This window comes from Camelus ferus, chromosome 2 (genome assembly GCF_009834535.1).
Source record: "Camelus ferus isolate YT-003-E chromosome 2, BCGSAC_Cfer_1.0, whole genome shotgun sequence".
Lineage (NCBI taxonomy): Eukaryota > Metazoa > Chordata > Mammalia > Artiodactyla > Camelidae > Camelus > Camelus ferus.
The window spans coordinates 36,048,237-36,062,638 of NC_045697.1; the positions used below are offsets into that span (position 1 = coordinate 36,048,237).

General features: G+C 48.1%; 1 protein-coding gene across 2 annotated transcripts in view; it reads right to left on the reverse strand.

The window, feature by feature from the left end:
* Positions 1 to 2,057: 2,057 nt before the first annotated feature.
* SCFD2 (sec1 family domain containing 2) overlaps positions 2,058 to 14,402 on the reverse strand; it is a 358,054-nt gene continuing 345,709 nt past the window's right edge. The window contains exons 8-9 of one of the 2 annotated variants that reach the window (XM_032497377.1): positions 13,434 to 13,553; positions 2,058 to 3,580 (exon numbers count right to left, since the gene is read on the reverse strand). In XM_032497377.1, coding sequence (XP_032353268.1) covers positions 3,488 to 3,580; positions 13,434 to 13,553 — 213 coding nt within the window. In that variant the 3' untranslated portion in view covers positions 2,058 to 3,487. Of the gene's footprint in view, positions 3,581 to 3,609; positions 4,032 to 13,433; positions 13,554 to 14,402 lie in introns of those variants that run through there. The other variant, XM_032497373.1, reaches the window with a different exon arrangement.

A 14,402-nucleotide genomic window follows, 5' to 3' on the forward strand; every position in this document is an offset into this window, starting at 1 on the left:
ATGTATTGTCTTTTAAAAAATATATATGTATTTATTAAAGTACAGTCAGTTTACAATGTTGTGTCAACTTCTGGTGTACAGCATAATGTTTCAGTCATACATGAACATACATATATTCATTTTCATATTCTTTTTCACCATAAGTTACTACAAGATATTGAATATCGTTCCCTGTGCTATACAGTATGAACTTGTTTATCTATTTTATATGTATTAGTATATGCAAATCTCAAACTCCCAGTTTATCCTTTCCCACCTCCTTTCCCCACTGGTAACCATATGTTTGTTTTCTATGTCTGTGAGTCTGTTTCTGTTTTGTAAATAAGTTCGTTTGTCTTTTTTTTCAATTCCACATACCAATGATATCATATTGTATTTTTCTTTCTCTTTTTGCCTTACTTCACTTAGAATGACGATCTCCAGGTCCATTCATGTTGCTGCAAATGGCATTACTTTATTATCTTTTATAGCTGAGTAATATGGGACATACTGTGTCGGATCATTGTGAGAATTAAAAGACTTAATACCAGTAATCAAAACAGCATGGTATCAAGTGTTTAAATTCTCACAATGACCCAACACAGTACGTCCCGGCCTTGTCCAATTTCATAATCAACTGAGACCAGGAGAAGTGAACCACTCTGTGGAGGAGCTGGGATTGGAACCCAAGTCATTGATGGGGCTCCAGGCACCGCTCCTGGTTGTATTATTCTGAATGTGGGGCCAGGGTGTTATTCCTCCTCCATTTTCCCATCTCCTTGTGGACCCCAGGAAGGGCTCCAGAGTTTTTCTTCATATAACATTATTCTCCTGTTGAGACTATATCATTTTGTGAGGTGACTTTCCTCGTGTCCTCTACAGTAAACACCTACGCTCCTTGGCGTCACATGCTAGCCACTGTGCGAGGAATGGCTTCCCTCTCCAGCAGCCTTCTCAGGGACCATTCATTACCATGTGGACCTTACAGATGGAGGCACAAGGCTTGGAGAGGTGCACGCTGCTGGGAGCGGCAGAGCTGGGACTTACACCCAGAGACGACTCTGGAGCTCTGTTCTAACCAGTGCTCCTTTGCAGGGTGCCAAGCACGTGATCCCTTTCTCCCCCACTTCCTTCTCCCCTGGGGAAGTGAGCACAAGAAGAAGGCAACACCAGAAAGGGTTCAGGAAGCTCTGCCAGGGGCCATGTGCTACTTCCCGAGTCCCCTCTTTTTCCTGATCCGGTGAAGGGCCTTTGCAGGATTTATACCAAGTTCTCATGATGCTCCTGCTTTTAACTCAAAGAGCAGCACCCTTTCCTGGGCCTCCTACTTTCCAATCAAACCAGACTCTGGTCAACACAAACTTCTTTCAGCCCACCTTTCCTCCAAAGCCTTCCACTTCCTGACTGCCTGCCTAGCTCAGTTCCTCCAGCCAGCGACCACAGAGATGGAAAAAGAAGATCATTAACTAAACTTCTGATGTTTTCCCCACCAGAGACTGCCTTTGGCCATATTTAATCTATTATTGAGAGTATTTTTGGGACATAGTAACTGCTTCATGATAACATTTACAACCAGAAACTTCCTCCATTTATAATTTCAGATCAGAAGCCTTTGAGATGTCTTTTTTTTTAAAGAGGAAATTAACTTGTAAAAATACATGAAGGCCACAGAAGTAATATACAAATACATGTTGACTATAAAAAAAACTCAAATGACACAAATAGACTGAGAGCAAGACTTCCCCTTTCGTTAGTCCTCCTATAATGTACTCCTTCCCAGAGGGAACCACGTGTGAGCAGTTTGGTTTTTCTATTTCCAGAAAGTTTCCTTTGCATATAGACATATGGTTTAAAACTTAACCTCGAGCAAATACTCACAGAGGGCCTGAGCATCAGGAGAAGCACCAGGTACTTAATTCTGTAAAACCAGAGAGTCAGGGATGCACCTGGCTCTTCCCCAGGATGTCCCGGAAACTAGCAGGGGGCCTGGTCCGTGCTGCTGGATATGTGGGAATGAATGCATGAATGAATGAACAAACGAATGAATGCAGATTGGAGACAGACACACAAAAGGTTACTTCATTATTTTAGAAAACAGTGATCTTTGCTTTAATTATCATTTCCTTTGCTATTGCCGTTTCTTCCTCATTCAAGTTCAAATTTGGAAATAAGCAGAACAGGAGAAGCAGCCAGTATTTCAGCACCAAGAAAGAACTGGTGTTAGGTAGAAAACATCCTTGGACAAAATAAAGAAGCCAGGGTCTAGGAAACCTGCTCTGATTACATCTCAAAGTGATTTCCAGCTCCATGGTTTTCTCATATGGTGATAGTGCTTTGCAGAGAACTAAAAGCAGAGACATAGAGGATTTTGGTTTACATTTTATTTCCTCCACCTGTTTAATCCGCACTAGCCACTGTTTTACAGCTTTATCTCTTTATTACAAACATCTTTGAGAGATGCTAGGAATTTCCACCAACTGTATACCTATTAATGTGCAGTTCCAAGCAGTTAATTTTGGCTGGAGTTCTTGTATAATTTCACTCTATGAGTCTAGGTTTTTCTGCTATGGCCAGAAGGGAGACTTAGACTCACAGAAAAGAAAGCTTTATATTTCAGTAGAAATGTGAAATCACAAAAGTCACAGAGGTTGGGGTTCCAACTTAGACTCCTTGGACCAGATATTTTTATTGGAGCCTTCCTTGGGGAGGAGAGGAAAGCTTTAATAGGCAGAGACAGCCCTCCAATCAACCTCTCTCCCACTACTGTTCCAAGCAGGCTGGTAGCCCTGCCCAGTAAGCGAACTGGAACAATGCAGCCCTTTGTACTGGCAGGCGATTTACAAAACGGGCAGACAATCAGCACTGCCCTGGCCACTACCCCTCCCTCGCCTTTTCAGAAATGGCTCAGATCAAGAGAGAAACAAAGCCTCCGATCCTCTTTGCAATGTTCCCTCCTCAGCTATATAATCTTAAAAACCAACCTTTCCTCACACTCATGATTCTAAAACATGTCTAACTCTTCCTTGAGCAACTGCAGATCAAAAGGTTTGTCATCCACCAACACTCACCAACAGGCACTTACTTAGAATGAATGAACTTGCAGGTGGAATCAGAAAGATCACAGATAGAGAGTTAAGGATAAAGGGGAATTATCATGAATTAGGCCAGCTGAGAGACAGTTTGACATCTTTAGAAAAATGAAAAAGGTTTTTGTTTTCCCTTCCTTAATAGAGGCACCGGGGATTGAACCCAGGACCTTGTGCAAGCCAAGCACACGCTCTACTGCTGAGCTACATCCCCATCCCTAAAAGGTTTTGTTTTGTTTTTTAAGAATCGCAGCAATTCCAGCTAAGTAATTCACTGTGTGGTTATCAAGACCTTCTGGGCAGAATTCAGTCATATCCATGATTAGAAACAGGGACACTGATTTTGGAGGCATATCTTGGATGGTGACAGAGAACAGTGTTGGGATTTCCAGCCCAGTAGGTCTCATCTTCTTAGCAGATGCTCAGAAGCCAAGGTCTGGATGTAGCCGGTCAGTTGCAAATAACAGCTCAGGGATGTTAAGTGGCTTCAGGAGTCGAGTGGACAGCACGATTACCTAACAGGAGGGGCAAACACACCGCAGACAATTAGGGAAGTCAGTTCCAGTTTATTAGACGATGAGAAATCAAATGCAACATATTTCTTTGGGGGAAGCCATGGGATGGGGTGTTGTGGAGAAAAAGGCAGAAGGTGGCAGCTTGAATGCCCGGGGATGCTGGTGTCCCGGGTGGAAGGAGGGTGCACAGGCTGGGAAGGATGGCTCATGGGAGGTCTGGGCCGTGCCTGCTGAACCTTTAACCAGCGGGTGCTGAGAAGGGCAAGCGAGACACCTTCTTACAGCTGCATCGAATTTGATCAGACTGTAGCTCTGCAATCCAGTAATTTGCCCTCAATATAGAGAGTTCTCCCTCTTCCAGAGAGCCTTTGCTCCTCCAGGGAAAGTGAGAAGGCACACACAAGAGCTGGATGCTGTCGCAGGTGATAATGATGGTGACTGAATTCATTTTCTAGAAACAAAATTGGTGGCTTAAATAACAGAAAATTATGGTCTCCTAGTTCTGGAGGCCGGAAGTCCAGGATCAAGGTGTTGGCAGGGTTGGTTCCTTCTAAGGGTTGTGAGGGAGAATCTTCCCTCCTAAGCTTCCTTATGTCTTCACACTGTCTTCCCTCTATGTGTGTCAGCCTCTGTGTCCAAATGTCTCCTTTGTAAGGACACAGTCATATTGGATTAGGGCCCACCCTAATGACCTCATCTTAATTTGACCATCTGCAAAGACCTATTTCCAAATAAGGTCACATTCACAGGTACTAGGGGTTTGGACTTGAACATCTTTTGGGAGGGGACACAATTCAACCCATAATGACAATAATAATGATGATATCTGCTAATATTTATTAGTCCTTTGATGTTCCAGGCATTGAGGATGATCTCATTTAATATCCATTTAATCTTCATAACAACCCTCTGAAGCAGGTACATCTATTATTTCTATTTTGCAGAGAAGAAAAATACAGCACAGAAAGGCTAAGTAACTTGTCCAAGGACACACAGGAAGTAGATGAGTCAGGATTCCAACCCAGGCAGGCTGGCTGCAGTGTCCAAGTGCCTGTCCAGCCACTTCTCTATCGTCAAGGGCTCTGGGAGGGCTGCTCACTCCCCTCATCCCCAAGGACCTTTGGGCCTCTCTGGCCTGTCATCGTGGTGTCCCCTCCTGTGTCCCTGAGTCTGGGTCGGTCCTCTGAGGCAGATTTCCCTATGCAGCACTGGGAAAGCTTATTCCCAGAGTTGGGCCGGGGCAACAACGTGCTTTGTCAGGCTGGTGGGGTTTGTCCAAGCAGGGGTTGGTGCACCCACCGGATGAAGGTGACCCTGGGAAGTGGGGAAGGAGGTACTGGAGTCTGATGCCGGGGTCCAGCCGCTGAGTGCGGGGGAGTCTCCGCCTGTCGGCTGGCCTGGGCTTCCCTGGGCCACACAGCCCAGTCTGGCCTCTCCAGAGTGAGCAAGTTAGCACTCACACTCACACTTCTCCCCTCCTGTCCCCAGAGTTGTCCCAGGAGGAACCAAACCAATAAGTTAACCAACTCACTGGCCAAAAACAGAGTCCACAATCCAGTGTGGAGGAAAGGCAGAGGGAGGTAAAGAGAGAAGGAAGCATTTTATAACTTTCTTGTTGTTGTTGTTAAAGAAATGAGGGTTATTACAAAGTTTTCTGTTTAAAACAAAAATGAATCTTTGAAAGCAGTGATTTTACTTTTTCTTGAAAGACAATTATCCTTGAAAATATATGGTTAATGTCAGCCAAGTCATATTGTGGGCAGAAGAAAATACACTGCACTGTGTTCACATTTTTCCTTGAGTCATTTGATGAGAATTCGAGTGCAGTGAGTCAATATTAGGATCCCCTTGTCATGCAGTGTAGACACCATTTGCATATGTGGCCCTGAAGGGGGTGTCTACTCACTCCTCAGGGTTTTCCAGGCCAAGCCAGCAGGTGGCTAAGAACAGCGGCGCCCAGGCCAGCACAGGCGTCAGACCCCGGCAGAGCCCAGCTCCCAGCTGACCAGCTGCATGCCCCGAGGATGGTCCCTTCACTTGGGGCCTTACCCTATCCATCCCAGAAAACAACCAACAGCCTAGAGCTTATAGCATTGTGGCAAGGATGACTTAAGGTCACGTGTGTAGAGCACGCGAGGGGCTCAACAATTCTCAGCTGTTATTTTCTTGTGGTTTTGTGATTGGGTCACAGGCCTTCTTTCGAATCTTATGAAAGCTAAGACTTCTCTAGAAAAATATGCAGATGTTCCTACACACAAGACTTTGAGTATAGTTTTAGGTGAGGTTCATAGACAACTAGGATTCACAGAATACAAGTTAAGAAAGCCTTATTCAGATATTTTAAAAAATGCCCACATAAAGACAAAAAACCTTTGCACACTCTGGTGGTAGACTCTGGTGAGGTAGGAGGCCAGTGCAGCTACTGGGCCACAGGCCCCTTCCCTGCCCTGTGCCTGCCAATCCCCGCTGCCCCTGCCAGCCCCTCGGGTCCTTAGTTGCAAAGCCAACATGGCGGATTCCTCTCTGGCTGAGAGTCCTGGCTTGAGTGAGGCCCCCAGGATGCTTAAGTCTTACTGGCAGGACTGAGGAACTTGGAGAGAAAAGGCTGGAGACTCAGTTGACGTGGACACTTCTAGAGCAGTGATAATTAAGCCAAAAGAATCCGTCACTCTCAGGTCGTGTGCTGGGCTTCCAGTCACGGCCAACAGTGACTGTGGGTTCAGTCGCCTCCATTGAGCTGGAACCAAAGACCATTTAAACCCCTCCCATCTAAACAAGAGGGTATTTAGACAACATGAGGGCTGAATCAGAGTGTCTGGGGCATGCTCTGTGGAGGGCTGAAAAGGAACAGATGGAAAACAAAGGCAGTCTGTGAAGGAACTGAGAAGGTCAGGTCTCTGAGGAGGGGAGAAAGCTGAGACCAAGGACTCTCGCTGGACAGCACAGAGGGTAAGGCACAGACTTAGGAGTGTTCAATCTGAGTTGGGCCCCAGCCGGTCACTTTCCAGACGATGGAGCCTAGAGAATTTGCTTACTCATTTTGAGCCTCAAATTCCTCATCTGTAAAGTGGGAATCCACCTCATAATTATCTTGAGAATTAAATGTGAACATCTACGTAAAATATTTAGCACAATGACAGGTTCTAGAGGGGCTGAAAATGGTCCTCGCTGTTATTGTCTTCTTATCATCACCGTCCTCACTGCTCTCACCCTCTGCTGCGTCCCCTCTATTCAGCTCATAGCAGTCACTGGAGCAGTCACCAGGCCCATGCAGGGGAGGCAGAGATGCCAGAGCCACCTACCCTGGGTGTAAATCTGATCATATTTACCCATAGGCTTCAAATCCTGACTGCCTCCTCCCCACCCTTTATAAGTCCAGCCATCTTAGAGAGTTTTCCAAGACTTGAGAATCTGATGTCTGCTCAGCACTCCACACCCAACCCCCTTCACCACCGCTTCCACATTCCAGCCACCCTAAATCATTTGCAGTTCCACAAGTGGCACTTTGGGGATGGTTCTTTATCGGGAAGGGGAGTTCCCTTTCTCTTAGTTGTCCTTCAACAATCTGGTCAGACATCACTACTTCCAGGAAGCCTTCCCAGATCACCCCTACCTGAAGACTGAGGGTGTTTTCATGGCTGTTGGTATCACACTGTATTTCTTGTTTCCTTAACTGAGTCTTTTTGTTGTTTGTTAGCACAGACCTGATATCTAGCAGGTCCTTGATACAGTGAGTTAGTGAATGATTAAATGAATGAAGGAAAACAAGACTAGGAAGGAAGCAGTGAGTTTAGCAACAGTTAGCAGGAGGCTCTGGAAAGAGAGCTCAAATAGCTCTGGGTAAATTCGTTTCAAATCAATTTGACTGAAAATCCATTTGTCTAAAATTCCTATACTGAAGAACAAGCAGGATTGCTCTGCTAACATTTTGTTTGTAGTATAATAGCTGATGGTCCTTAAACACTTTCATACCTTAGGCATCTTTTGTTCTTCAGAACGCTTTTGAGCATTTTCAGTTTTTTAGCGTATTCAACTAAGGTGCATCTCTGCATTATTTGACTAAAATAGTCCTTAAAATTATTTTAAAAAAAGAATAGCTAAGTGGGCAGGGGGTAGACACTCGAAAATGAAAAAGAAAATGTTTAAAAGAGTCTGAAATTGGCCTGTCTGATATTCAATTTAAATTTCACAAACACAGTCATCAAATGTGCGTTATTAAGCAAATTAAGCGTTAAGAGAATTCCTTTCAGAAGACTGGCTTTTTCCAAGGCAAGTGAGGGCACTGATGAAAACATCCATCTGGGAGACAGGGGTGGAGGACACCACGGTTCCCAAGAGCCTCTGAACCAAGCCCCTAACAGCAGCCCCCAAGCTCCGCCCAGGGCAGGCGCTCTACTCTGGTGTGAGAGGGACAGCATCCCTGCCCAGCCTGCCAGCCCGACCGGCTCTGGCTCCCAGCAGCAGTGACCCAGCCCTCTCGCTTTCTTTCCTCTTTCCGCTTCTGCGGGCCATCGCTATAATTTGCAGGTGCCAGCATCTTCCTGTTCTATTTCTGCTGAACAGAGAGGAAGCGGGGCAATCCGGGATTTAGACTCCATATCCTTCTGATTTAATTGTGAACATTATGAATATTGTGAATTGAAAGGAGCAGGGGAGAACAATGGTTTTTCTCCATTTTTCTTTTAAACTTGGGAGATGCTTCCCAGTAAAAGCAACTCAGATGCACGGGCACCAACATGCATGTTCAGCCAGCTGAGGAATTGGTTTTTGAGCACAGATCGTATTTGAGGCACCACCCGCCTCTGCTTGCACAGGGGCTGCTCCTGTACACACGCAGACCCACGCACAGCGTTAAACATAGAGTGTGTGTATTAAACCGGTGGGGCAGTGGATTAGCTAAATGGATATGATTAAGCTTCCTGGGAAACTGCTGCCTTCACGTTGCCTCCGGGGCGGGCGTGCTGCGCTTAGGCGCTCCTAAAGAACCGGCTGAGATTTCAGATGTCTCTTCAATTTGTCCCTCGTGATAGTTGTTTAAAAAGCCGTCACTTGAGGGAAAACAACCAGGAGAACAAAAACCTTACATTGCGAACGACTTCAGCCCTGTTAAGAGGATTGCTACGAATATCAAAGAGAAACGCAGGAGAAACGCACAGGAATAAAGGGCACCGTTACCGGGACTGCTATGAACACGTGTAATGCCATCCAACACCGTGACTCCTACTTCCTCTATAGTGTCTACTTCAAAGCATAAGGCCTGAAGCTCACTCAGGCAAAAAGAAAAATTTTAAATCCCACTGACATTTTCCTTAGAGTAAGAAACTTCAGAATTAAAAAAAAAAGTTGCTTGACTCCTCTCCTTGGGACTTTTTTTTTTTTTCTCCTTGGGTTTTAGAATAACTTGGAGTCAGGGTTTAGAGCCAGGATTTAGGTATCCTTGGACCCCTAAGGTTGTGCAAAACTGTGTATATGAGCATATTTCTGGGCCTACTTTTTTTCTATTACATTTCCACTAAATATTCAGCCCCAGAAATACAGACCCACATGAAAGTGTGGCTGGGCAACCTGCTCTAGTCCACAAAGCGCCGTGCCCGCAGGGTCAGCTTCCCCACTTGGTCTTCCTCTGTTTCCTGAGCTGGCCTTTCCCTGTATTTTCTGGGAGGGTCCCTCCCTGTTATTTTCCTCCCACAATCCCAGACTTGGCCACCGCCGACTGCAGGGTTCAGCCTGCAGAGCTGCCTGGGTGTGGTGCAGAGAGTGAGTGAGACAGAGGCCAGCGCTGGGCGCGCGCAGCGTGGCCCAGCCTGCAAAGTCTCCTGCTCCCGGCCTGTGGCTGTTTGGGGTGGGGTTGAGAGGCTGCTTCTTTGATCCCTTTTTTGTAGTCGGGAAAGAGGGCCCTCTCCTACCGCCCACTTTGTCTTATCAGCAACAACCAGGGGCAGAGGGTGGAGAAAACACATCCATATTAGAGTATGACGACCGTCCTCTGGACTAGCAGGTGCTAATGTGCTTTCTGGATTCCACTGTTTCACACTATCTTCATTACTTTTTGTGAAAGAGAATTCATTTTTTAAAAAATTGTACTTTTTTAAAAAAATGGAAGTAGTGAGGATTGAACCCAGGGCCTCATGCAGCTAAGTATGCACTCTACCCCTGAGCTATACCCACCCCTCAAGAATTCATTTCTCGATATGCCTTTAGTGGATTCTATCAGCAGTTTCCTTTGAAGAGCGGATCCCTTGCAGATCTCAGCTCACCAGCCTTCTCCTCCAAGGGGAGCCAGTGCCATCTGAAGGACATCCCCCACAGGTACTCCCACCACAGTCCCTGTCTCTGTCCCTGGAACACTCATCTCCGGCTGGAGCGTCTGTGTTTAGTATCAGTCACTCACTATTGGAATGTAAGTTCCATGAAAGCAGGAAAGAGTCTGGCTTGGTCACCCCTCTACCCTCAGCATAAAGAAGAGTGCCTGGCATAGAGAAGATGCTCAATAAATGTTCACTGAGTAATTTAAGAGACATGATTTTAAGTTCCTGTACTTGGGTCCAAAAAGCACCCTTGTGGATATAGGATCATAGCAATTGATATAAAAGACAGAGTGATTTTGGTTGTCCATAATCTCAGAATTAATAACAGGTTGGTGTAGTTCTCCAGAAAAGTTACTTTTATCTTATGCTTCAATAATGCAAGAACAGTTTTTAGGGTTCAATATTCGACATTCAGCCAACAATCGTGACACCCAGTGCCAGACCCCGTTTGAGGTGCTGGGAATAAATTAAGTGCAAAGTCCTGAGGCCGGAAGGGAGCAGACCGGCAGAAAGGTGGTAGGAAAAGGCCCAGAGGCAGGCAGGGCCTGTGGTGGAACGAGGTGGTCCCACTGCCTCTGCACTGATCAGCAAGGAAGGCTCTCAGCTGTGAGTGAGTGAGAGAGGGAGAGACACTCGGGGCCCAGCAGAGTCGCACGGGGGCCGTGGGCTGAGGTGGGGGTTGGGGGTGCGTAGGAACTGAAGATACTCAGTTTAGAGAGGAGTAGCCCTGGGGGAGGACATGTGGAGGAGGGATGAGCCTGATTTGCTTGTAGATTCTGTGCGGCCCAAGAGCTAGAGGCAGCACTGGAGAGCAAGAGCTCCCAGGGGCAGATGTGGACTCGTAGGGAGGAGATGGTCCTAACTGCCGAGGGCTCAGGTAGGCTGCAACGGGAGGGGCATATCAGTTACGCGTACTATCGCTGTTTACATCAGTGGGCAAGTCAGAGTCACTACCAGTCGCCAGATGTGTGTTTGGGGGTGATTCTGAGGAACCTGCCCCTTCAGTCAGTTGCTACGTGTATTCCGACAGAAGTCTAAGCAGGAGATGGAACTGGACCGCCTGCCTTTTTGGGTATAGCTAGAATGGCCAGGCCTAAGTCCTGCTGCACTTTTAAAGACCCAGCGCTGGTCACGTCTCCGATCTGGGCAGAGTTAGCTGTGAGCCTGCTGGGGTCTAATAGAGACCTGCCCCCGCAGGTGTCACTCCAGCAAACAGGCAGGTAATCCACCTCCCTTCACAGACTTGGAAGTGAGGGCACTATGGTAAACACTCCCCTTTGGAATCTTCCCAGGGTCTGTTAACCCTCCGGGGGGAACTTTTTGCACAAAGGACAAGTAGCAGACAAAGCTAACTTCTTTGAGCTGCTGTCTGTGCAGATGACTGAGAAGAAGGGCGGTCGGACTACAGCCAAGCCTCTGAGCCACTGCAGATTCCGGGCCTCTGTTGTCAAACTCAGGTCACACGGCTTTGAAAACGTCTGCATTTTATCCTTTTAAAGTGGGGATTAACACGTCTGTTGGGCTGTTACAATGCATCACTGTTCGGAACAGCGAAGAATTGGGTTTACCATGTGAGGGGCAGTGAGAAGTGTGCTTTCTGATTAAAAAAAAAAAGTCTTATTCGAAAAGACAACTGCTCACTAAACAGATCCTGTACACTGCTGACAGAGAGGGTGTGAAACGGGGCAGAATTTACCTCTTTATCAGAAATTCCACCAGCTAAGACCATGACAGGTGTTAGCAACAGCAGAAATGGTCACAGCCAATGACTAGTCACTCCCCTGCTCAAGAAACTGCAGTGGCTCCCTACATACCTGGGTCCCTTTTCTTAGTTGGGTGTCTGGAGACCCCTAGGAACCAGGCCTTCTCTACGTTGCCAGGTGGCCCAGCCACCCTCAAAACACCACACCAGTTCTCCTGCCCCAAGTCAAGACCCCAAGGCTTACAGAACTCCTGCCCTGTGCTCAAGCCTGAGAAGGCCTAGCCTTTGTCCTCAAGGAATTCATGGTGGCTTGAAGAGGCTATGTCAGCAAGTGGGAGGCAGTCAGCAAGCTGTCTACTGCTGCATACAGAGTACAGATTTTGGACGCTGGCAGAGATGCAGGGAGGGCTTGGAACAATGGGTAGGACTTCACAGAAGGCAAGGATGGGGGCTCCTTAGCTGGATGACTGGATATACACAGTGGTGGGTGGATATATATGGTGGTGGGTGGCGACGTGGCAGCGGCACCCCCAGCAGCCAGGCGTGGCTGGAATACCACCCAGGTTCTGTGACCCATGGTGGACAGTCCCCCCCACGCCCGAGCCGGGGTCCTGCCTGAGGCACCACACTCGCATCTCTGTTTTGCTTCCTCCAAACCACAGAAAGCCGCTCGGCCGCATGCAGACCCAGCACAAAGCTGAAGACAGGTCCCAGGAGGCGAGTCTCAACTATGAGGTGGGGGCGGGGTGGAGGGAGAGTGAATGGGAAGATGTCCCGGGTCCCTGTCCCCCAGCAGGACAGTTCTGAGGCTCTTCAAGCCCCCAGAGGACAGAACCTCAGTCAACCACAGCGATGACCAGCCCACAGGGCTCTCTTCTCTGGCTCTTCTCCCTCCACTGTCTCTTCTGACCCCTCCCTTCTGCTTCCTGGGATCATCTCCATGTCAACTACCTGCTCCCACGTCCCTGTCTCAGGCACTGTTCTGCGGAACCCACGAAGGCAGGGATTTCTAGTCTTGCTAGTTACAGGCCTTGCTTCCCCAGCCAGATTAGAGCTGCCAGAGCCCGGGAAGTCCTTGCCTTTGCCTGAAGTCCCTCTCCCTGGACCCCTGCTGCCTCCTGCCAGCAGCCTCAGCCACTCCTGCGGGGCAGGGTGGTGACCGCTCAGGAATGGCTGATAATGAGAACTGCAGCCACCTTTATGGAGGGTCAGGTGCCACGCACTGTGCTAAGAGGCACATTTTCTCCCTTCTCTGATTTAAGGTTTACTGCCACCCTGCCTGGTTGCCTACAGGAGAATACTGAGGGCTTTTCCCACTCAGATCACGTGGCCAGTAGAAGGCAGAGGTAGGAATCAAACCCAGGCCTGTAAAACCAAGAAGGCTGTGTCTGAAGTGAGATGGTGCCTGGCAGGAGGCTACAGGGGAGAAAGATACTATGCTCGTCATTGTCCCAACAACATGTCTTCCCAAACTCCTCCAGCCCTGCCCTCTCCCTGCCACAGTGCAGAGATAGTCCCGGGAGCCTCCCTCAATAATCTGGAGGATGGAAAGCAGTGAAAACTCTTGAGTAGCTAAGCACTGATCAGACACCAGAGAATACATGCCCTGTAGGAATCAGGAATAGCATCTTAGCCCTTACTGCCCAGAGTAGGTGAGACCTCCCTGCTCCCTCCACGCACGTCGGGTCATGGTGGTTCCTGGGACCGGCAGAAGGAGCAGGCGGGAGAGAAGGCAGGCGGATAGAGATGGGAAGTGCTGGGAAGTTGAACAAAGGGCCCCGGCCCACCCTTCCCACTCCTACCTCGGGGCTCCCATTCAGATGGATCACCAAGGACTCAGTACCTGGGTTCCTGGCTTCAGGGTTGACACAAGGTCTTTGATCATTTTGGCCTCGGAGACTGTGACTCCGCCCACCACAAAGAGGATCAGGAGAGGGTGGTCGCTGGGATGGGGCCGGCTCACCTGCAAAACAAACCCCACCAGCGTCAGAGGTGTCTTCAGGTGAGATGAACCCCCCTTAGAGATTACGATCCGTAGGGGTCAGATGTGTTAGAGGTCTGTGAACCCACTGACCAGGAACATGCATAGCATAAATGCAATATTTAAATAAATATTTTATTGAAAGAAACGTTAAAGGAGTTGGGGAATGAGGGGCAGCTTTTCCTTCCTATCCAGTCTGCAGGTCTCAGCATAAACGTGCTCCTGCCTTACAGGGCTCTGTGCACTTCCTTCCAAGCGATGCCACAGCCTGGGGTCATCGTCTGTTCATTTATACATTTGTTTCCTCAAGGGCTGTCTCCTCTACTGGAACATAAACTCCATGAGGCAGTGATCTTGTCTGCCTGTTTCACTGTCGATTTCCCAGTGTACCTAGTGAAGTTTCTGGCACAGAGTAGATGCTCAATAAATGTCTGTGGAACTGACGGATGGTCAAAGCCCTAGGCATGGGGTGGTGGAAGATACACAAAGATGCAAGGGCCCAGGGCCAGTTGTGAGTGCACTGCCTTTACCTTCTGCAAACCAGCCTCAGCTGCAGAACTGCTCTACCTAGAACACCACACTGGATGTCCTGGAGAATTCTTCCCGATGCCTTACCAGTAAGGTGAAGTATTCTAAAAAACTAAAGTGAGACTGTCTCCGGGTAACCTTTCAGGAAATGCACTATGCCAACACGGAGACTTAGCGACTAACTGAAAGGGACAAGAAGGGGTTCCTAAAGACAGTGTGTTTTGAGCCCTACCCCGCAGCCTGGGATAGGGTGGGGAGGAGTGAGCAGAGGTGGTATGAGTGCTCACCAGGTTGGGCGAGCAG